Genomic DNA, 23,225 nt, shown 5'->3' with positions numbered 1-23,225 from the left:
TGTGTGCTATGGTGAGACTTCTTCAGCCATTGTTAATCTTTTATTGTCTCTCCTGATAACATTGTTAAAGAAGGTTCCTCTGACAAAGTAACTCAACGGGAAGGCCACCAAGCTGGACATTCCCGTCTACATTCCCCATGATCCTCCCTCTACACGATTCCCTAAGTTCAACGACACATGGAGTGTTACAGGTTGGTCAAAGTTGGTCTGAACTACAGGAAAACTGTAGAAAAGAAAGTAAAAAAAATGGACATTTGGCACCTCTATGAGATCCACTTGGTTGCTACATTTTGAAAAGATAAAGGACCTCAGGACCACTTTATTGGGAAAGATCCCAGCATTCCATAACTATCATTAATCCTCGACTTGGCATTCCCTGTTTTTCCCCCCGTATCTCTATAACTACAAATCGGGTCAATGGCCGACCCGCTGCGACTTTCATCCAGGCAGAGATCGGGCTGGAGAGCAGATGGTCTTGTTAACGGCGTCCATGCGATACATCCAGCAACAGCAGGGCAAACCAGGTTTTTTTAGGGCTTTTTTTTTTTTTTTTTTTTTTTTTTACAACCCCTCTGTAAACATAACTAAGCAATAAGTAAGCAATCAAACCGAGGGCATGAAGACTCAGTCCTTCTTAACTGTAAACAGGATTCCTCACCTCCCTTTTGGAAACGGGGGGGGGGGGGGGGAGTCAATGTATCAAACCGTAAAGGCTCGTTCCAGGCACCAAAAAAAACAACAAAACCCCAAAACAAAATAAAAATGAGAAGATCTGTGTAAAATAATATTTGGTGCAAAATTAGGTTTACAGCGACATGTCCACCACAAGATGACTAGGGCCACCAGACACAGAAAAAACTCAAGCTAACATGCTCCAGCTGCCATCCACAAAAATAACTAAGGACCCCTACTTGATTCTACTTAATTGAGAGGTATATGTACAATCCTTCGAAGTGCAGGATTGGCAAGCAATACAACCGCTCTTGTACCTTCTGCTTGTTTTCTTCAGCAGTGGACCCCTTTTTGGCCCTGGGAAGACCAGCTTCCAAACGCGCCTGGGAAGGGGGGCTTTATGGCTGTTAAGATCCTCTGTGATTATTACTACATGCCCACAATTCGTCTTCGGGATTAATGTGCTTGCAGGCTTTCCTCTATAACAAATGGCTCAGAAGGCAAAGTTTTGCTGCAGGCGACGGTCACGAGACCTGATAAGGAAAAACAATGTTGTCCTGACGAAGGATCTTTCAGCTGTCGGCGCTCAGCTGTGTTTCAATGTCCACTCGGCAGATCGGGCACTTCTTGCTTGTAGCCAGCCATTGGTCTACGCAGACTTGGTGGAACAGATGCATACAGGGTAAGCGCCTGGAGGGCCGGAAATAATAATTAATAATTAATAATCATTAATAATAATAACAACCTCTAGATTGTAAGCTCTTTGAGCAGGGCCCTTCTCGCCTGTTGTTACGTTATATACTTGTTATGTGCTGTCTACCCATTGTACAGCGCTACGGATTATGATGGCGCTATATAAAACAATAAATAATAATAATAATGATTGATTATTAGAATAAATCATCGGAGCTGTATTTATTGCTGATGAGGCGTATAGCTGATGGATAATTAGCTATCACATTACATATTATATAGAGCACCAGCAGATTCTGTAGTGGAGAGTGAAAGTTATTAAAAATATTAAAACTGGTAATATAGAAAATTGACGTTAACAGACATTGAGAAAAGCGCTAAAGAAGGAGAAGAGAGCCCTGTTCTTGTGAGCTTACACTCTATTACTTTAGATAGTATGGAGTCTAATGACCAAGCCTTGGGTTTTGGGTATTTTAGGAACCTCGAAACAGAAGCAAGGTAGACGTTATCGGAGAAAACTTTGGGGGGGGGCTACAGCCTTAAAACGGGGGACAAGGGACGAGGGTACGTGGACGGCAGGTCTTAGGCCAGTTTACCCCCTTTGCTTCTTTCGTGGCCAAGTTTACATTTTCGAGGTCCCAAGTCGTTGGCGCTGAAGCTTTTCGGACAGTTATTAATTACATAAATAGTTGAAATTAATTGTTGCGATAGCTTTTCTTGTTCGTTTTTATGCGCGAAACGCGGCGTAAACATTTACTGAATAACAGGCGAGTGTCTGCAAGCTCCGGAGCCAACGCGCGGCGCGACCAAAGCCTTTCACCGGAGGAGCGATTTGTGATCAAGAGCTAATTAGACGAGAATAAATATTTTAGCATGTCTGCCTTTTTTTTTCCTACTCTTGGGATAAAAGGAGAATCAGTCAGTTTTATTTATTCAGCAACAAAGTAATCACTTGGCTCCGCACTCCTCCTGCCAACTTAATAACTACAAAGGCGAGAAGACAAGAAGTGTTTGTCGCTCAGGGAGTTGTAAGGATCACGTGAGGATCAGAGTACCGACGCAGTTGGTAATATTGTGTACATAATGACATGAATCTCGTTGACAGTAGATCCTTGTTAGACAATGGGGTGCCATCTGGAACCCAAAGGGTTAAACTTTGCGAGGAAGCCCCTCGAGCCGCGATCAAGGCTTTTCGGGGGGATTCTACTCACCTGACGTCCTCTGCGTCTTCAAGCATAGACAGGCATATTGTGCATTTTTCATCGGTGTCGGACTCCTCCTCCTCGTCTTCTTTCGCGTCTTTGCCGTCATGCGGCATCCTCTATCGTACGACAAGGAACAACACACTGTTTAACGTGAGATCGCGGAAACGACACGCTTTGCCTTGGTGAGGGGGCGGTAGATACGTGGAACCGCCTCCCAGCAGAAGTGGCAGAGGTTAACACAGTGAGGGAATTTAAACATGCATGGGGATCGGTAAATGCAGAGTCTTACTGGGTATGAGAATATTTTATGTCTGCCTTATACCCCAGGAGCTTACTAGGTATTGTACTAAGGCATTCTAAATAATATATAAGGCAGATGGACGCCATGGAATAAATATTATGCTTTGAGCGACTGCCACCTTCACAGATTTCAGCAAATCTAAACCCATTTATTGAAGCATAGAGGCGCTGGCTGTTTTGGATACATTCGGTTTAAATGTTTTCCTTCGAGAAGCTGAGATTGGTGGCAGACTGTGGCAGAGGCAGCATTATCTCTCCACCAAGCTGCCTGTGAGGATCGGGATTCTTATACATTATCCTTTAATACATTTATTTATTGTATAAGAATGCTATTGGGAAAGAGACGGGCCCGCGTTATATATATGGTGCAGTGAGCCAATGGGGAAGGGGATATGACTGCTGCTCATGCAGGAATGCTGTGTGTCGCTCTCATTCATTGGTCAGGTTTATAACTTTGTATTACACTGGTATATAAACAGAGGCGGCACTTTTCTAACTTCATTTTCAACCAGGATCAGGCGGGGAGGAGATCTGGAACTTTCCCCCCCGGCACGGAACGGATCAATAAGAAGGCTAATATTGTTTTTTCCGCAACAGCGGCAGTGGCGGCCGAGCTCTCGCTCCCATATTTGTGTCGGGTGACTTATTGGGGAAGTTACAGATATCTGTATGGATGCTATCGGTCTAAGCAGTCGTTAGGCAGGTGTGGCAGAGGTCAGCGCCTGGCCGCGTTCTAAGCTGCAGCTTCTTACCTTTTTGTATTTATGTGGGAAAGTGCATCGTTCTATAATGTTCTGCACCGCTCCGCGATTCACGTTCCCCAACCTGTCCTCCAGCTGCAGGAGCTCCTTCAATAAAACACAACGTTATTTGCGTTAAATGGGAAGTTCTATGTATACAATAACAACCCCCCAGCGCTGTATACAATAACAACCCCCCAGCGCTGTATACAATAATAACCCCCCAGTGCTGTATACAATAATAAAACCCCCCAGCGCTGTATACAGTAATATAACCCCCCAGTGCTGTATACAGTAATATAACCCCCCGGCGCTGTATACAGTAATATAACCCCCCAGCGCTGTATACAGTAATATACCCCCCCAATGCTGTATACAGTAATAACCCCCAGCGCTGTATACAGTAATATAACCCCCCCAGCGCTGTATACAGTAATATAACCACCAGCGCTGTATACAGTAATATAACCCCCCAGCGCTGTATACAGTAATATAACCCCCCAGCGCTGTATACAGTAATATACCCCCCCAATGCTGTATACAGTAATAACCCCCAGCGCTGTATACAGTAATAAAAAAGTATTGTCTTCCATTCTTGTGCTGCCCAGGAGTATAGATTCCATAGCGATCAGGTTTATATAGAACACATGGCATCAAAATCAACTTTTCCCAAACCAATGTAGAGAGATAGAGAAGTCATTTAAAAAAAACACAGCAAACATTCTGACCTCCTAGAAAAGAGGGGCATCAGGGGAGGAAAAAGGGGCACAAAGAGGCACTGGCCAAAGCAAACCAGGACACTTATGAACTGGGATGGTATATTTCTTAGCCCGTTCAAAAGAGAATAATAATGATCTAAATATTATTATATTTACCATTTCTTATATATTTAATATTGTTATTATCTTTATTATTATTATTATTATATTAAAAATTATTACATTTTTTTTATATTTTTTAATTATTTATTAATTACTAATTATCTTTATTATTATTTTTAAAAAATTATTTATTATTATCTTCATTATATATTTATTTTTTAAATTATTTATTATTATTTTATTTTTTAAATTATTTATTATTATTATTAAATAATTGTCTAAATTCCTACTTTCATATCAAACAACGACCCCCGCTGAATATTGCTCTCATTAATCAGAATTAATGTCGGGAAGATTTAAAGTTTCATTAGATAAGGTAGGGAGAGGTAATGTAGTTTTAAGCCTCGTGGGATTAAATTAAGTAAATAAAATAATGTGGGGGGGAAATGCCTCTAGCGTCGAAATGCCAACCTATTGGAGCCAAGACGACAGAACGTTAAAGGGGCGGCGTGAGGCATGATTCGCTTAGTGGCTCCATACGAGGCGATAATACGAACCCGCGATATAAAAATAATAAATATGGTATTGGGATTCCCGCTATTGGGTTTTTTATTTTTTTTTCAGGATTTGGGGCGGAAATTCTAATAAATGTTATGAAAGCGTTTAAAAATAATAAAGCCGCCGTCCGCGGCGGATGCGATGACGGGTGCTTGGAGCGGGGAGTGATGGAGGAACCCGCTCCCCGTGATGAATGGACCCCTCACATTTCTCAATATTCCTCGTTGAAAAGCTGATTAATGTTGAAGTCGTCATGACGACGGAAGCGTATTTCCCGAGAAAGTAATAATGTATCCGGGCGCCGCCGTTACAGTGTTACCGATAATGATCCACCACCGTGTTCATAGACATCACGTCTGTTTAACCCCTTCAGCACTGGAGGACAATTTTTTTTTAAGCGTTGCCATGGTGACAGCCTTTAAACGGTTTACACATTCCGTAGAGAGGCGGTTGCGCCTTAATGGCAATATAGAACACGGCAGGGTTGGCATACTTCACAACTGTCCTGTGTTAAAGGAGGGCAGTCCTGTTTTTTAGACACTGCCCTACCAAGACGTCCCACCGATAGTTAGGGAGATCAGAGGATCGAGACACCCCGCCGCATGCCGGTTGTGAGGGGGATCTTTGCTCTCCCCAAACGGTGTATTTACACTTTGGAGACTGTACCGGCTCAGCGCAGCCTCCATAGATGCCACTAAATGACGCTCTGCTCCTTTAAGACACTGAGGGCCAGGATGTGATGTCATATGTGAATTATTGATGTTCATGGACACTGCATCACCCAAGGGTCCTATTTTCCACAGGACAGTCTCGATTCCCTGTCAAGTTGCTCCATTGTCCTGTTTTTGCAGACAACGGTGGTCCATGGGCCAGTTGGGAAGATCACATGGCCATCTCAGGACCTACTGGGGTGCGGCCTGGGGTATGATGTCATAGTCCGCGTCAACAGATTACAAGCTGTTGTAGAGGCGTGCCCAGGGGACAGGACTATATTGGGACTTCTATATGACCTATCCGTAGCTATTGATGTAACCGCGGGGGGCATTTAGAAGCAGCAAACTGCGAGCTCAGGCTGATCCCTGACGCTACGGAACGATTCATCGACTCAAGAGAAGCCAGAAGAAGAAGCAGCGAGAGATCCTACTCACTTCATAGCTTTCCCTCACAGCGGACGTGTGCCGGGCCGGACTGAGACCCTGGAGGGCAAGTAGATGGAGCTGCGGGTAGGGGTAATTTCTGATTTCATGGACAACCTTTTAAAAACAGACAAGAGAAACAATTAACAAAACAAACTATGGCCAGCGTTAGGAAGCAAGTCCCCATCAGCTCTACGGGGAGGACTAACTGCAAACAGGGAACGTTAGGGGCAGATCGGAGCCATTCAGCCCATCCAGTCTACTATATCCGGGATGCCTGTATGCCTATACCACGCATGCTCACATTCAAGCAAGAAAACAGGCCTGGTTTTTGGGGACTGTCTGGCCATATTTGGGACGTTTGCCACCTATATATACATATAAGCGGTTAGGTCGCCATTAAAGGTTCTGTTCCACTTGCTCATAACTAAGTGCAGCGTTAGTGACGTCCTTTTTCGTGCCGTTTGATGCTCAAAACCTTCCCGGAAATATTAACTGTGCAAAAATGTTTTCAGGTTATATTTTTACACTTAATTGTCATATTACTACTAAGAGGGTAGTAGATGGGTGGAACAGCCTCCCAGCAGAGATGGTAGAGGGTAATACAGAGAGGGTATTTAAACATGCATGGGATAGACACACGGCTCCTGTATCTGACACGAGACCAGCGACTGATTAAGGTTTGACCTAAACCGCCTAGTCTTACACCGTAACACACCGCCGTCCTGCCTCTCATAGGGTTAAAAGGTAATGGAAACACAAAGGGCTGCGAGTGGCGGGACTATCGACTCACAACGTGAACACAACAAACAGGCGACAACTGAGACGCCGAAAGTGCCCGGCAGAATCAGATAAAGGAGTAGTCACCGCAGGGGTTAGAGGTGACCCCCCAATCGCTCTTGGGTTAGAGAGCGCCTCCCGCTGCCGGTGTTTGGAGGAAGATTAGAGCGCAGGACATGGACCGCGAGAGAAAGAAATACACCGAATCCCATCTGCGTCCAGCAATTAATATACCGCTGCCTCTGGAATTATACAACAGTAATGCCTCCCAGCTGTCCCGCTTTGCATAGGACAGTCCCAATTTTACCACGCAATGCGGATTTGCCAGGACTGTCTTGTGAAAACCAGGACTGTTGGGGGCTATGTATTTGAGGGTGAGCGGGTGGAAGGCATATGTCGGGATCCAACCTGTTCTATGATCTGCTGATTCGTCCCTTTTACCCGGCTGGGGCGACAGGCGGGGGGGGGGGGGGGGGTCCGAAGCAGCAGTGAGGGGAAAGATGAATACCAAAGGGAGGCTTGCAGAATTTTATATATTATTATTAGTTTTTTAATTATTATTATTTATTGTTTAATATAGCGCCATCATATTCCGCAGGGCTGTACACTGTACCCCTCCATCTCCATAATAGTCTGTGGAGCCGTAGCCAGCTGCACACAGGGGTGAGTGCAAGAAGGAGTCACACACCACTCTCCAGTGGGTATACCTATATAGATCCATTATGTGTTCCCTCTATGAGCTTCATTTTCACCCCATTCCGCAGGACTGATCTTTTATCAAACATGTTAAACAGACGTGGGGTCATATGATAATAATTAATAATAATTAGTATAATTATAGAATTATATGAATATTCATAAATTATATAATTCCTTATATTGTATTATATATATATATTATTATTATATTATATAGTTATTATAGTGTTAGAATTAATAAATTAATTAATAATTAATATAATAATAGAACTTTGACAAAAGCCTAAAATAAGCTGTGAATTAAACATAGTAGTATTTATGTTACATGGAATTCCCATAAAAGGGACCCGTGAGACCTGAATTAATTTATTGAAACTACCTATCGCCTGCTCCTTTTTTTCTTTCAATCCATAAAATTTGAAGATTAAAATGAATTATTTTATGCTGTAGAATGAGATATGCGTAAAAGAAGGAATATTATACCAAATTATACATATTGGAGAATTTCCTGTCCTGATATTATCCCCCTTCTCCTGACCCCGCCCTTACAAAGGCTGTCTGAACCAATCAAAACCAATCAGCAATGGGGAGGAATTATCATGCAGAGCCTAAGGTTAGGAAGTTTAAGATTGCTGCGAAACGTATCAACCTCAACTGAAGACTCCTAAGTCAAAGGCACAAATCCAGATTCTACCCGCCTTACGTATAAAAAGTGATTGCGGTTTGGTTTGAAAAGTTGGCTAATCACTGTTGCCTATACTTTACCCCAACAATCACCATAGCAACCGATGGAATAGTCTGGAATATATTTTTTAATGCATTGTATAACCCCCCATCCCATGTATTATGTGTTTGTTTTTACTCTGTAATGCTTGGAAAATGACCCCTATGTTTGTTTATGGTTACAAAATCAAAGAATAAAAAATATAATATTAATAATAATAATAATAATAAAATACAATTATATGGAAGCTTTTAGATAAAAAGAGCAACCGGTTCATTAACAGAAATGTACAGAGAACGAGAGACCGTCCTCTGAGACGGGAAGACACAATAAAGGAAGGGATTCTTTACAGTGAGGGCAGTAAAGATATGGAATCCACTGCCGAGAGAGGAGGTTCTATCAGATACAACGAGGGTAAAAGCGGAACATACAGGGCTATAAGTGATAGAATAAACATTAATATCTCAGAGCTTCTCGATCCAGTGAGAAATCTGATCGCCTTTTGGAGTCAAGAAGAAAGTTAACAAAATTTGGAAAATAGCTTAATTGGGGGTTTTTTGCCTTCTTTTGGATCAAAAGCAAGAATGACAGCTAGAAGGACTGAACTCGATGGTCTTTTTTTAACCTACAATTCTATGTTACTGTTACTATGTTACTATGTTACTGTTACTATGCCACTATTACTATGTTACAATTACTATGCTACTGTCACTATGTTACTGTTACCGTGTCACTGTTACCATGTTACTATTACTATGTCACTATGTTATGTCATTATGACTAGGTTACTGTTACTTTTTTACCATTACTATGTTACCATTACTATGTTACTATTAATATGTTACTGTTACTATGTTACTGTTACTATGTTATTATGTACTGTCTACTTTAATATTTAAAAAAGGACATCTTACCATCTGCGTTGATGTGTTTCTTGGGAAGTTGTGCAGTCGGGGAGTCGTTAAGTAATGTTGTTGATAGTGCTGTTGTACCGGTCTGACCTGGAACTGCGTGTGTGTCAAACCAGCGTCCACACTGAGGTCCCTGAAACAAGAAAACACAATGTCACCAATTCCCCCGGATACCGCACCCAGCATTATTACCACGGCACCCATCATTATTACCCCAGATACCGTACCCATCACTATCTCCATGTCACCCATCATTATTACCCCTGATACCGCACCCAGCATTATTACCACGGCACCCATCATTATTACCCCAGATACCGTACCCATCACTATCTCCATGTCACCCATCATTATTACCCCTGATACCGCACCCAGCATTATTACCACGGCACCCATCATTATTACCCCAGATACCGTACCCATCACTATCTCCATGTCACCCATCATTATTACCCCTGATACCGCACCCAGCATTATTACCACGGCACCCATCATTATTACCCCAGATACCGTACCCATCACTATCTCCATGGCACCCATCATTATTACCCCGGATACCGCACCCAGCATTATTACCACGGCACCCATCAATATTCCCCCGGATACCGTACCCATCACTATCTCCATGGCACCCATCATTATTACCCCGGATACCGTATCCAGCATTATTACCACGGCACCCATCATTATTACCCCGGATAACGTACCCATCACTATCTCCATGGCACCCATCATTATTACCCTGGATACCGTACCCATCACTATCTCCACGGCACCTATCATTATTACCCTGGATACCGTACCCATCACTATCTCCACGGCACCCATCATTATTACCCCGGATACCGTACCCATCACTATCACCACGGCACCCATCATTATTACCCCTGATACCGTACCCATCACTATCACAACGGCACCCATCATTATTACCCCTGATACCGTACCCATCACTATCACAACGGCACCCATCATTATTACCCCGGATACCGTACCCATCACTATCACAGCGGCACCCATCATTATTACCCCTGATACCGTACCCATCACTATCACAACGGCACCCATCATTATTACCCCGGATACCGTACCCATCACTATCACAACGGCACCAATCATTATTTCCACACTTTGGGGAATTCATCCCTTAAGGGGATCGGAATGAATGTAACATTTCATGTCGTTCCATCAGTTGCTTACTTTTGGTCATTTCGAGGAGCTTTTAATGTATCTTTCGAGAGGTCTTCGAGATTTTATGGATTTTATCCAATAAGGCAGCAGGAAAGTGATGCCAGATATGCTTATTTTGAGTTCTGAACAGGGTTTTGTTTGTTCTCTGTCATTATTAGATCTAATGTAGGGCGACCAAGAGGTCAGGTCGATGACCATCACGGTAGATCCAGAGCAGCTGAACATTTTGCGCGAGGGGTGCTGGTATACTCTGTATATAACAATATACTCTGTGTATAACAATAGTAAGGTTCTGAATCCCCACAAAAAAAAAGTCAATAAGGGGTTTTTATTGCCTAGTGATTTCAAATGAGCGAGATCTATATAAACTTGAGCCCGTTCAGTAGATTGAATTGACATTGATCAATGTGGACTCAACGTGGGCCAGCTTGCCAAAGGCAAAGGAGTGTGAGCCAAAGCCAAGCTTACTAATATGCCCCAACCCCCTCTTGTTTTGAGCTCCTTTTGCAAGGAGGAAAGCTTTCAGAATCCATTGGATAAGTCCAGCTCGATTCCAACAAGGCTGACCCAACTTGGCTTGCGTCATAGCGGAGCCAGAAAAAAAACAGCACTTTGTGGCTGAGTTTCCGGCATACCTCAGATTTAAAGGTGCTGTCCCACTTAGTCAAAACCGTAACAGCTCTCTAGCATGCTAATCAAATCAACCTCTGTAGACCCATCTTTCTATTCTTTCCTCCGAAGATTTAATAACAAAAAAAAAACAACACCAACTTGAAGAAGCCTTTTTGGTGTTCATTGTCAACAGCCTATCAGTGCTTGGCTTTGTGTCACGTGACAATTAAGTGTTCCCAGTAAAAAAATGACGAATGAACCAACATTTTACATACTTACAGTATCATGTTTTTAACGCTGCATTACTATGGAAATGAATATATGTTTTATGTCTGGAGCATAAACACAGAGGCAGTGTATGTTTCCGACTTACCAGTCTGTGCCTTCAGCCAAGTACCTAGGCCCCAATGGTTGAGATATTTGTAGTTGGTGGCTGAAGTCAAAGCCTGGGCGTAAACGGTGAGGATGCACAGACATGCGCTCCTGAGTCCGCCTGTGAGAGAATACAGACTCACTGGTTAGGAAGACACCAAAGGGCATGTGAGCTAAAGGTCATATATTGTATATGGTTTCAATAATTCACAGTAACGAGGTTTGTCACGTGAAAAACTGGGAAAAGAAAGGCAGCTGTAGAAGGTTTGTGGCTGCTTGTGGTTAAAATGATAGTAAGCAGGACAGAAAAGAATTAGAGGTTGCTGGGGGATACCAAGTGATGATAGGGTTAAGTCGACTAACGGAACCATGAAACCAATGGAATGAGGAGTCAGCCTCACCTTGGCTATAAAATGTTCTACCTGGTGGCATTAATACTGCCTGGCAACAAAGACTCACTAGCTTATGCTGTGAGAACCGACGGATTGTACAATCTGAGGACTATGACCTTCGGAGATTTTGGAGACCGATAGGTCAACTTGGGTGCCTTATAAGTTAAAAAAAAAGCTGTTTTCAACAGAGGAACTCATCACCACCATCATCATAAAATTCTTCTCCCAGGAGGAACGTGACTCGTTGCCAAGTTCTATCCTCTGAGGGAACTCGAGCCTACGTTGGATTAGTAGTGGATACACCAAGCACTCATAAATAAAATAACAAGCGAAGCATCTGCGTTTGAAGGCAGGGAAATTCAGAGGAACCCGTGGGCATAAATATCAACTTAGAACAGAAGATATTATTTAGATATCCTGTGTTCCAGTGGCCCTTTATCACTCCCATCACTCCTGTGTTCCAGTGGCCCTTTATCACTCCCATCACTCCTGTGTTCCAATGGCCCTTTATCACTCCCATCACTCCTATGTTCCAATGGCCCTTTATCACTCCCATCACTCCTGTGTTCCAATGGCCCTTTATCACTCCCATCACTCCTGTGTTCCAATGGCCCTTTATCACTCCCATCACTCCTGTGTTCCAATGGCCCTTTATCACTCCCATCACTCCTGTGTTCCAATGGCACGTTGTGTTCGCTGATCCAAGTTTAAGTTTAAAAGGCTAATTGATGGTTAGAAACCCTTGTGTAATTATGTTGCAGCCAGAAATGTCCTTGTTTTCCATGAAAACCCCAAACTGTTATACATGTGAAATTTATGGCTGAGGAGATCCCCATAGGTTTGGCAAACAGTTTATTATAGCCCCATGGCTGATGGCTCATGTGAATTCTGGCCCTGTTTACAATAATACAGCTGGATTAATTTTGAGGGCACTGTTGCCTACAATGGAGTTGGACCACCTAAAGTACTTAAGCTCCTGGTAAACTAAGGTGTTACGGAAACCGCAGTCCAAAACCCATCAGCGTAGGGTTTTCATGTTGGGTGTTCATTTGTTCTGAAGATCTCACCTGGGATGAGGAACGAGCCGTCGGTGCTGAGCCTCGAGGAGCTGCTGCTGGAGGAGGTATTGCTGGTGTAGGGCCTGAGGTAGGAAAGACGGTCCCGCCACCTCCTGAAATGGTAGGGCAGGCAAGGGCGGCAGTGCCTGGTGCAGTGGTCCGTTATGCTGGTGGGCTGTTGGCATGTGTGAAGCCATTCCTTGCTGTGGCTGGACGGGGTGGTGGTGGAGAGGGAAGTCTGGAAGTTGAGGCTGTGGACCCAAGTGGAAGTGACGGCAAGAGGTAGCATGGGCATGCTGGGAACGTTGAAATGGAGCGCCTGCAAAATCAAGGGAATTACGGTCAGATGGGTACAATTACACACAATGCATTCTAGAATTTCAGCAAAAACAGACACAATGCCATGCTCACTCATTCATGAACTCCCCAAACAGTTGAGGACCTTCATTCATGAACTCCCCAAACAGTTGAGGGCCTTCGTTCATGAAATCCCCAAACAGTTGAGGGCCTTCGTTCATGAAATCCCCAAACAGTTGAGGGCCTTCGTTCATGAAATCCCCAAACAGTTGAGGGCCTTCATTCATGAAATCCCCAAACAGTTGAGGGCATTCATTCATGAAATCCCCAAACAGTTGAGGGCATTCATTCATGAAATCCCCAAACAGTTGAGGGCCTTCATTCATGAAATCCCCAAACAGTTGAGGGCCTTCGTTCATGAAATCCCCAAACAGTTGAGGGCCTTCATTCATGAAATCCCCAAACAGTTGAGGGCCTTCATTCATGAAATCCCCAAACAGTTGAGGACTTTCATTCACGAATGTGTGAGACGTAACAGCGTAGGGTTCAGCCTGACATATGGACAGCAGCTGCTTTAACTGTATTCCCGCTGTGAAGAACAGAAAATATTGTAAATATTAATGACTGGTATTGTTCCATCGAGGCGCGATGCCTAACCTGTAATTCTCAGATGGATCCCGGCAATCTAACAACCCAGCAGCCAGCCCTGGATAACATGCAACACGATCAGGAGAAACAACTAGCAAATGATTGGTGGGAGTTGGACTCCAGTAAAAGCTGGTAAATCGCAGGCCAATAATAACCATCACCTGGTTAGCTGTTTGATGACCTATATGATGGACTGCAGCAGCCCACAGATGGCTTGGATTAATGAGAGTTTCTCTACACATTAATTAACCTGACATGAATGTATAAGAATAATATAATTTGTATTAAAAAAAAAGGGGGGATACAAGCTGACTGGGGATGATGGGAGTCACTACCCATCAAAAGAGTTAGGATTATTCTGAGGATTATAGGTATTGTAGTGGGTTTGACCAGAACTTTCATGATGACCTTCAAATCAGATCTTAAGATGATTATAAAGCACATAGATATACATATATATATATATACAGTGTATATATGCTAGTCCCAAAAGTGCCACAGAGTGTTTAGCGCGTGAATCGGAGAAGACTGACAGATGCCTGTTTGAAAATTAAAACAGTGATCAGCTGCGGCGCATTTTAATTTCATTAAGTAATCGCGGATTAATATGTCTTACACCCGGCAGCAGATGTCTGTGAGGCCCCTGCGAAGTCTTGTGGACGGTAACTTAATCTAGGAAGGAGAATAATTAGCAATAAAATCCCTTCATCAGGGAATCAAAAATAGATTGTCACCGAGCGGCCAAATTATATTTTGAAAAAGAAATGTTTGGTCCACTATATTGTTAAAGGGGCACCGCTGTATACCATAATAACCCCAGTGCTGTATACAGTAATATAACCCCCAGCACTGTATACAGTAATATAACCCCCAGCGCTGTATACAGTAATATAACCCCCAGCGCTGTATACAGTAATATAACCCCCAGCGCTGTATACAGTAATATAACCCCCAGCACTGTATACAGTAATATAACCCCCAGCGCTGTATACAGTAATATAACCCCCAGCGCTGTATACAGTAATATAACCCCCCAGCGCTGTATACAGTAATATAACCCCGAGCGCTGTATACAGTAATAACCCCCAGTGCTGAATACAGTAATAACCCCCAGTGCTGTATACAGTAATATAACCCCCAGCACTGTATACAGTAATATAACCCCCAGCGCTGTATACAGTAATATAACCCCCCAGCGCTGTATACAGTAATATAACCCCGAGCGCTGTATACAGTAATAACCCCCAGTGCTGAATACAGTAATAACCCCCAGTGCTGTATACAGTAATATAACCCCCCAGCGCTGTATACAGTAATATAACCCCCCCAGCGCTGTATACAGTCATATAACCCCCCAGCGCTGTATTCCGTAATATAACCCCCCCAGCGCTGTATACAGTAATATAACCCCCCAGCGCTGCATACAGTAATATAACCCCCAGCGCTGTATACAGTAATATAACCCCCCAGCGCTGTATTCCGTAATATAACCCCCCAGCGCTGTATACAGATATATAACCCCCCAGCGCTGTATACAGTAATATAACCCCCAGCACTGTATACAGTAATATAACCCCAGCGCTGTATACAGTAATATAACCCCCAGCACTGTTTTCCGTAATATAACCCCCCAGCGCTGTATACAGTAATATAACCCCCCAGCGCTGTATGCAGTAATATAACCCCGAGCGCTGTATACAATAATAACCCCCAGTGCTGAATACAGTAATAACCCCCAGTGCTGTATATAGTAATATAACCCCCCAGCGCTTTATACAGTAATATAACCCCCCAGTGCTGTATTCTGTAATATAACCCCCCCAGCGCTGTATACAGAAATATAACCCCCCAGCGCTGTATTCCGTAATATAACCCCCCCAGCGCTGTATACAGATATATAACCCCCCAGCGCTGTATACAGTAATATAACCCCCCAGCACTGTATACAGTAATATAACCCCCCAGCGCTGTATACAGTAATATAACCCCCAGCACTGTATACAGTAATATAACCCCCCAGCACTGTATACAGTAATATAACCCCCCAGCGCTGTATACAGTAATATAACCCCCCAGCGCTGTATACAGTAATATAACCCCCCAGCGCTGTATACAGTAATATAACCCCCAGCGCTGTATACAGTAATATAACCCCCCAGCACTGTATACAGTAATATAACCCCCCAGCGCTGTATACAGTAATATAACCCCCAGCACTGTATACAGTAATATAACCCCCCAGCACTGTATACAGTAATATAACCCCCCAGCGCTGTATACAGTAATATTGGTCGGTTGGTGACAAAAACTTAGTTTTATCTCATTTTGCTCCAATAAACTCTGTTTATCTGAAGATCTGGAGCCGCCGTTGCTGTCAGTCATGTGATATTTTGGGTGACTTTCCCGGCTCAAACACCACACTGAGCTGATGCTTTATGGCAATGCTAATGAAGTCTGTTCTCCATAGACTTTCATTAGTCAGAGAGTCCAACTGGGTGATTAAGACTGAGGCATTCTATTGTTCCCCACAGACAGTATGATAAGGAGTTGGGGGATTTGTAGATCGTGGATCAGATAACAGAACGAGAACTCATACAAATGGCTGATATGCAGCTGCTTGAAAATGTTATATCATTGGGCAAAACTACATAATTTTTGAAAATGTATTTTTAATCTATTAGAAATAATAATAATTTTGGACGTTCCCTTTTATTATCATTTGGTGAATTCACATCCACTGTTCGGTGTCTGATGTTTAGTTTATATACGGAAGGGAAAATTATTCACTGCTCTGGGCGCTGCACCTGCTGCCGGGGAAAAGCAGCTGACGGACGGCTTACATCCCAGCAACTGTGCGCTGAAAACTATTTGGCGCCGTTTAAAAGTGGCCTCCCGCTCGGTAGCAAGCGCTGAACACACCGACGGACACTTACTGGAAAATGCAAGCTGCAAATCCTGGGCTAATGGACAATGGATTCAGAATGAAAGGGACACTCCAGCCATCGTACATTAATGCCTACGACAGCCGAGGCGTCCCTTTACATGTAAGTGGTGTCCTCCTTGGGAATCCATATTCATTTGCCCCATTCCCCCCCCCCCTCTATTTTCCTGACTTACTGAGAGTCAGCGCTGGCTAAGCGAATGTCGCAGGGCGTCTAACAAGACTCCTCCGTGCGCATGTGCCCAAAAATGAGAGCACTTTCCTCCCAATATTGGGAGACCCCCAGTGAGCTCCTTCTCCTCTCAGAGGGGCTCCACCTGGCCCTTCATTCAGCATAGTTAATAAGACAGCAAGAGATTCCATGTCACAGTATATGTGCTGACTGCATCAAGTGGCGTTGGCACCTCGGTCATTTAAAACCTCGGTGGTAGGAATTCTGACAAAGTGCTGCCCCGCGCTCTGGAGAGGTCATACCCTTCAGCCATTGAGTGTAGGAATGAAACGCTCTGCCTCTTATCAGACCAACCAACAGCCAAAGAACTCGTCTAACGGGGTTAAACATGTAAACATGATTAGTAAATAAAATAGAAAGTGTGCAGACCCCGCGTCCAGAATGTCTCAAAGTGTCCCCAAGCCCAAGCGTGAAGCCTTAGACGTCTACAAAACACTCCTTCAAGACTTTGTGTGTCCCTCTCCCCGAGGGGTTCGACGTCGACGTCCAGGCCCAGCACGAAAAATAGAAGCTAAAAATGAATTTGTTAGAGCGGAACCTCGAAGCAGATGTGCGGAACGCTGCCCGACAAATGTGGAACGTATGGAAAGAAACACGATAGGCTACAGGAACGGGGTACTCCGGCTGCCGCCATCTGGGCTACAAACGTGTTAAGCTTTGCTAAGACCGCGGTGGATTGTAAGCTCATGAGAGCAGGTCCCTCTTCTCTTAGTGCGTTAATCTAATTGACAAATTGTAAACGGTCAGCTTTAACCTCTTCGCGACAAAGTCCATACATGTACGGGCTCACAATGCATTGTCATGAACTCGTTGTCCTTACGGGGTTAATGTTGCTCTTCCTTTAATGATGGCCCTAATAGCACAATCTGCTGAAGCTCTATAAATAAAATATAATGTATAATGTTGGTAACATCACATGCAACAATGTCATATAAAGACTATGTAACCGTGAGATCTTTAACCCCTTATGGACAACACGGACAAAACTCCTTAAACACATTAATGACAATGGATTGTGAGCCCGGGCTTTGTTGTGAAGAGGTTAAGCTTCAACGTGGCCACCTGGTGAAGGTCTGAAGCTGAGCGGCGCACGTTGGCTCTTCAGGTATGCGGCCCCCGATCATGCCCCTTGAGGCCAGCCCTGCCCCATCCTTCTTTTAGGTGTTCCAATTCGGCCATCTGAAATGTTGAGGGGTACAAAACACCCACCGCACAACCCCCACCCCCCAAAATAAAGAGGCTTAAGGCTGAGATTAGAGCTGTAACCCCCCAAAAAACCCCACACAAAATGAATCATAATAATGCTTATTAATGCTAAAATTAACCTTTTCAGTCCACGGCGCACAAAAAAAGGTTAAAGCAGGGAACATCCGCCTTGTTAAACACAAAGATGCGGTTTGGGTGCCGGGATGAACGCTACGCTACAGCCATATGTCCCGATGTATTCGGCAGGAACGAGGGGGGGGCCCCCTGATCACACACCCGAGAAACATGCGGTGCGTTAGCCATTAATACTCCCCGCGGCAGATGGGGATCTGCCTCCGGCTGTCGAAGTAATAGCACTGTATGGGTAACTAGCTTGTGAAATTCCTCGCGCTCAGTACGGAGTTAATATTTAATGAGCAATAATATGGCTGGAAAAGATTAAAGAAACGGTAATGTTTGAGAAATAGAAGATGTTCTGGGGTTTCCCCCCCCCCCCCACAGGAGGAAAGATTCCGCTTCCAGAACTCGCAGAATATAGCCGGGAACTTTGTAAATGAGCCAATCGTGAGACTGTTCAGATATTAACCCTTTTATAGCCCATCGCGAATGTTGTACTGTAGTGAGTCTCTAATGGTGACAGACAAAATGTTCTTATGAAAACCATGCCTTGTCGGGAGGTAAAGATGTTCTGAAAGAAGTCACCTGTATTCAAGCAGAGATTCCAACTGGAATGATCAGATATCACTTAACAGAAACAGACAGCAGATCGGCCCCCATTCGGCCCCCGTCTAGTTGCCTGTTTCTCCTGCTGTAAAGACTCCAACCTTAGTCAGTCGTTGGTCTCGTCTTAGATTCAGGAGCCGTATGTCCATCCCATGCATGTTTAAATCCCCTCGCTGTATTACCCTCTACCACTTCTGCTGAGTGGATGTTCCACTTACCTACCGCCATCTAAGTAAAGTAAACCTCTTTACATTACACCTAAACCTGTAAAGCTAGTGTTAGAACTAAAGATCATAATCTAAAATTTCTCCTACTTTAAACTTTGAAATCATTGCAGAATCTACCCACTCACCCAGAGACCCTGAAATTGGTGCAAAAACCATGAAATAGAGGGGCCAACTCTGACAGATCCCAAATATCCCCGAGAAGGGTCTTAGAGATTATCTCTGGACAGAAACCTTGACTTATCTAATTTAAAGATACACTAATGTAAGTCACCTGAATTCAAGCAGGGATATCAACCATATCATACTGGGGCAAAACCATCAGAATCTTATATATGATCACAGCGGGGGAGAATAGGAAGGAGTCGGCTCCAGACTGTGTGAGCCTGAGAATCTGTCACTTCATAGGATCCTGACATCGGGGCAAAACCCTGAGACTCCGGGTGAATCCCTGAGAGTATCCAGGTAGGCTTTTACCTCTCCTGGGTGCAGTATATCTGCTGCCTTAATATAAAGTCCTGCACAGCGTTCCAGGCAGCTGCACCCACATCCGACTCCACAGCTGCTCATATATGACCACAGCGGGGGGTGAATAGGAAGGAGTCAGATTCAGACTGCGAGACCCGGAGAATCTGCCCCTTCACCCTGACATTGGGCCAAAAACCCTGAGAGTTCCAGGTATGATGATATCTCGCTTCTCTCTGTTAACGTTCACATAATATTCCTGCTGCGGTAACGTTACTGAGTATGAGTTGGAATAAAGCAGACGTGATTCATACCTAATGTCAAGCATCAAAACAAGGCTTGCGCCTGGAAGTTACGGGAAGAATGAGGGCCGACTTTATTTTGTGATCCATCTTTTTTAGAATAATTACTGTCAATGTCTGGGAAATGAGCCACGTGTATAGTTGGCATATTAATGTGATGTAGGATATCCTTATCTAGTCACTCAAAGTCAAACATTCAGATTGTCGGGCTGAGAGAGATAGTAATTATGACAACTCCCACAAACCTAAGCCAGGATTGTGAGCTCACTGTTGTGACAATATATTCCCTAAAAATGTGTCTTACAAGGGAACAATGCTTCCAATGCAGCCCAAATTCATATATATTGTGTCCCTGTTGTCCCCTGTGGACCCCAAATCCCCCTCTTTCCTCCCCCGATGCCCCTCTTTTCTAGGAGCTCAGAATGTTTGATGTGTATGAGGGTATCACGGGGTTCTACAGCCCTAAAAGCCCCGATAATGTGTATAGAATCATATACAGTGCTGGGGTTATTACTGTATACAGCACTGGGGGGTTATATTACTGTATACAGCGCTGGGGGGTTATATTACTGTATACAGCGCTGGGGGGTTATATTACTGTATACAGCGCTGGGGGGTTATATTACTGTATACAGCGCTGGGGGGTTATATTACTGTATACAGCGCTGGGGGGTTATATTACTGTATACAGCGCTGGGGATTATATTACTGTATACAGCGCTGGGGGGTTATATTACTGTATACAGCGCTGGGGGTTATATTACTGTATACAGCGCTGGGGAGTTATATTACTGTATACAGCGCTGGGGGTTATATAACTGTATACAGCGCTGGGGGTTATATTACTATATACAGCGCTGGGGGGTTATATTACTGTATACAGCACTGGGGGGTTATATTACTGTATACAGCGCTGGGGATTATATTACTGTATACAGCGCTGGGGGGTTATATTACTGTATACAGCACTGGGGGGTTATATTACTGTATACAGCGCTGGGGGTTATATTACTGTATACAGCGCTGGGGGGTTATATTACTGTATACAGCGCTGGGGATTATATTACTGTATACAGCGCTGGGGGGTTATATTACTGTATACAGCACTGGGGGGTTATATTACTGTATACAGCGCTGGGGGGGTTATATTACTGTATACAGCGCTGGGGGTTATATTACTGTATACAGCGCTGGGGGTTATATTACTGTATACAGCGCTGGGGGGTTATATTACTGTATACAGTGCTGGGGTTATTACTGTATACAGCGCTGGGGGGTTATATTACTGTATACAGAGCCTGGGGGGTTATATTACTGTATACAGCACTGGGGGGCGTTATATTACTGTATACACCACTGTGGGGTTATATTACTGTATACAGCGCTGGGGGGGTTATATTACTGTATACAGCCCTCGGGGGTTATACTACTGTATACAGTGCTGGGGGGTATATTACTGTATACAGTGCTGGGGGGGTATATTACTGTATACAGCGCTGGGGGGTTATATTACTGTATACAGCACTGGGGGGGTTATATTACTGTATACAGCGCTGGGGGGTTATATTACTGTATACACCGCTGGGGGGGTTATATTACTGTATACAGCGCTGGGGGGTTATATTACTGTATACAGCGCTGGGGGTTATATTACTGTATACAGCGCTGGGGGGTTATATTACTGTATACAGTGCTAGGGGTTATATTACCGAATAAAGCGATGGGGTTATATTACTGTATACAGCGCTGGGGGTTATATTACTGTATACAGCGGTGGGGGGTTATATTACTGTATACAGCACTGGGGGTTATATTACTGTATACAGCGCTGGGGGGTTATATTACTGTATACAGCGCTGGGGGTTTTATTTCTGTATACAGCGCTGGGGGTTATATTACTGTATACAGCGCTGGGGGGGTTATATTACTGTATACAGCGCTGGGGTTATTACTGTATACAGCGCTGGGGGTTATATTACTGTATACAGCGCTGGGGAGTTATATTACTGTATACAGCGCTGGGGGTTATATTACTGTATACAGCGCTGGGGGTTATATTACTGTATAAAGCGCTGGGGGTTATTACTTATACAGCGCTGGGGTTATTACTGTATACAGCGCTGAGGGTTATTACTGTATACAGCGCTGGGGGGGTTATATTACTGTATACAGCGCTGGGGGTTATATTACTGTATACAGCGCTGGGGGTTATATTACTGTATACAGTGCTGGGGGTTGTATTACTGTATACAGCGCTGGGGGTTATTACTTATACAGCGCTGGGGTTATCACTGTATACAGCGCTGGGGGGTTATATTATTGTATACAGCCCTGAGGGGGTTATTACTGTTTGGGATTTTCACCCACGTTTAGTATAACGGGCCCTTTGTTAGTAGAACTGTGTTTAAATTATCAAAAAAGGGCTTTGGATTGAAAAACATATAAAAATTCATATAAAAAGAGCTAAACGGGGACGGAATAACTCCAGGGAGTGAGACTGTTACAGACGTGTGGAAAAGCAGCACAGGTTGCGGTAACGCGGTGGTAATTTTGTTACCGTCTGATATCGCTGAAGGTTCCGTCTTAGAACGCTTTGTCAGCAATGAAACTCGCGTGATATGTAGGATGCGACAGATCGTTCCGGGGCCGATTCATCACTGTCAGCACATCTAAGCCCCGCTGAGTCTGTTGAGATGTTGCTCTGATGTCATCAGCGCCTCTTCGGAAAATGTCTAAAAATGTTGGTTGCACAAAAGGGGTCTATTCACTAAATGGAGAGTTGCGTTTCACCTGGTTCGCTTCACTATACATTATGAACATACCTGGAAACCCTCCATTTTTGGGATGCGGGTAGGCGGTCCTGCTGATAATGGTGGGCGGTGCCTCTCACATTGGTGGGCGGTCCTGCTGACGTCCGTGGTCCGTGGTGACCAATAGACCCGGAGAAGCGGTGCTTCACCCAGAATCTCCAGGGTGCAACCAGGAGAGTTCCCAGATATATTCATAGAAGGACAACCCAGTGAGCTTCTTCTGCTTGGAGAGCTTGGCTGGCCTTAATATAATGAAGTCAGGGAGAGCTTGTCACCCATTGAATTATGCATCATACGGGGCCAACTCAGGTCTTCTTGCTGGAGAAACCTACCACTGTTGCACCTTCATAACGAGTAGCTGTTGGGCTACACCTCCTCCCTTACCTTGTTCTCCGTCTCCATTCACGCTGTTATATCATTATATATAATACGATTCGTGCCGAGCGCGGGTTCATAATATGTTGCTTAGCAGATCCGTGCGTTCCTCTCCTCTCTGCCCCAAGAGAAGTCTAT

General features: G+C 44.1%; 1 protein-coding gene across 1 annotated transcript in view; it reads right to left on the bottom strand.

The window, feature by feature from the left end:
• Positions 1-1,244: 1,244 nt before the first annotated feature.
• The window catches only part of ARK2C (arkadia (RNF111) C-terminal like ring finger ubiquitin ligase 2C), a 40,477-nt gene continuing 18,496 nt past the window's right edge, over positions 1,245-23,225 (bottom strand). Inside the window, exons 2-8 of the mRNA XM_089499983.1 lie at positions 12,874-13,183; positions 11,416-11,535; positions 9,243-9,372; positions 6,138-6,242; positions 3,623-3,718; positions 2,577-2,686; positions 1,245-1,362 (exon numbers count right to left, since the gene is read on the bottom strand). Coding sequence (XP_089356109.1) covers positions 1,245-1,362; positions 2,577-2,686; positions 3,623-3,718; positions 6,138-6,242; positions 9,243-9,372; positions 11,416-11,535; positions 12,874-13,183 — 989 coding nt within the window. The remainder of the gene's footprint in view (positions 1,363-2,576; positions 2,687-3,622; positions 3,719-6,137; positions 6,243-9,242; positions 9,373-11,415; positions 11,536-12,873; positions 13,184-23,225) is intronic.

Source organism: Sceloporus occidentalis, unplaced genomic scaffold (assembly GCF_023333645.1).
Source record: "Sceloporus occidentalis isolate IW3139 unplaced genomic scaffold, rSceOcc1.0.p SCAF_144, whole genome shotgun sequence".
NCBI classification, from domain to species: domain Eukaryota; kingdom Metazoa; phylum Chordata; class Lepidosauria; order Squamata; family Phrynosomatidae; genus Sceloporus; species Sceloporus occidentalis.
This window is presented reverse-complemented; position numbering and strand designations above follow the sequence as displayed.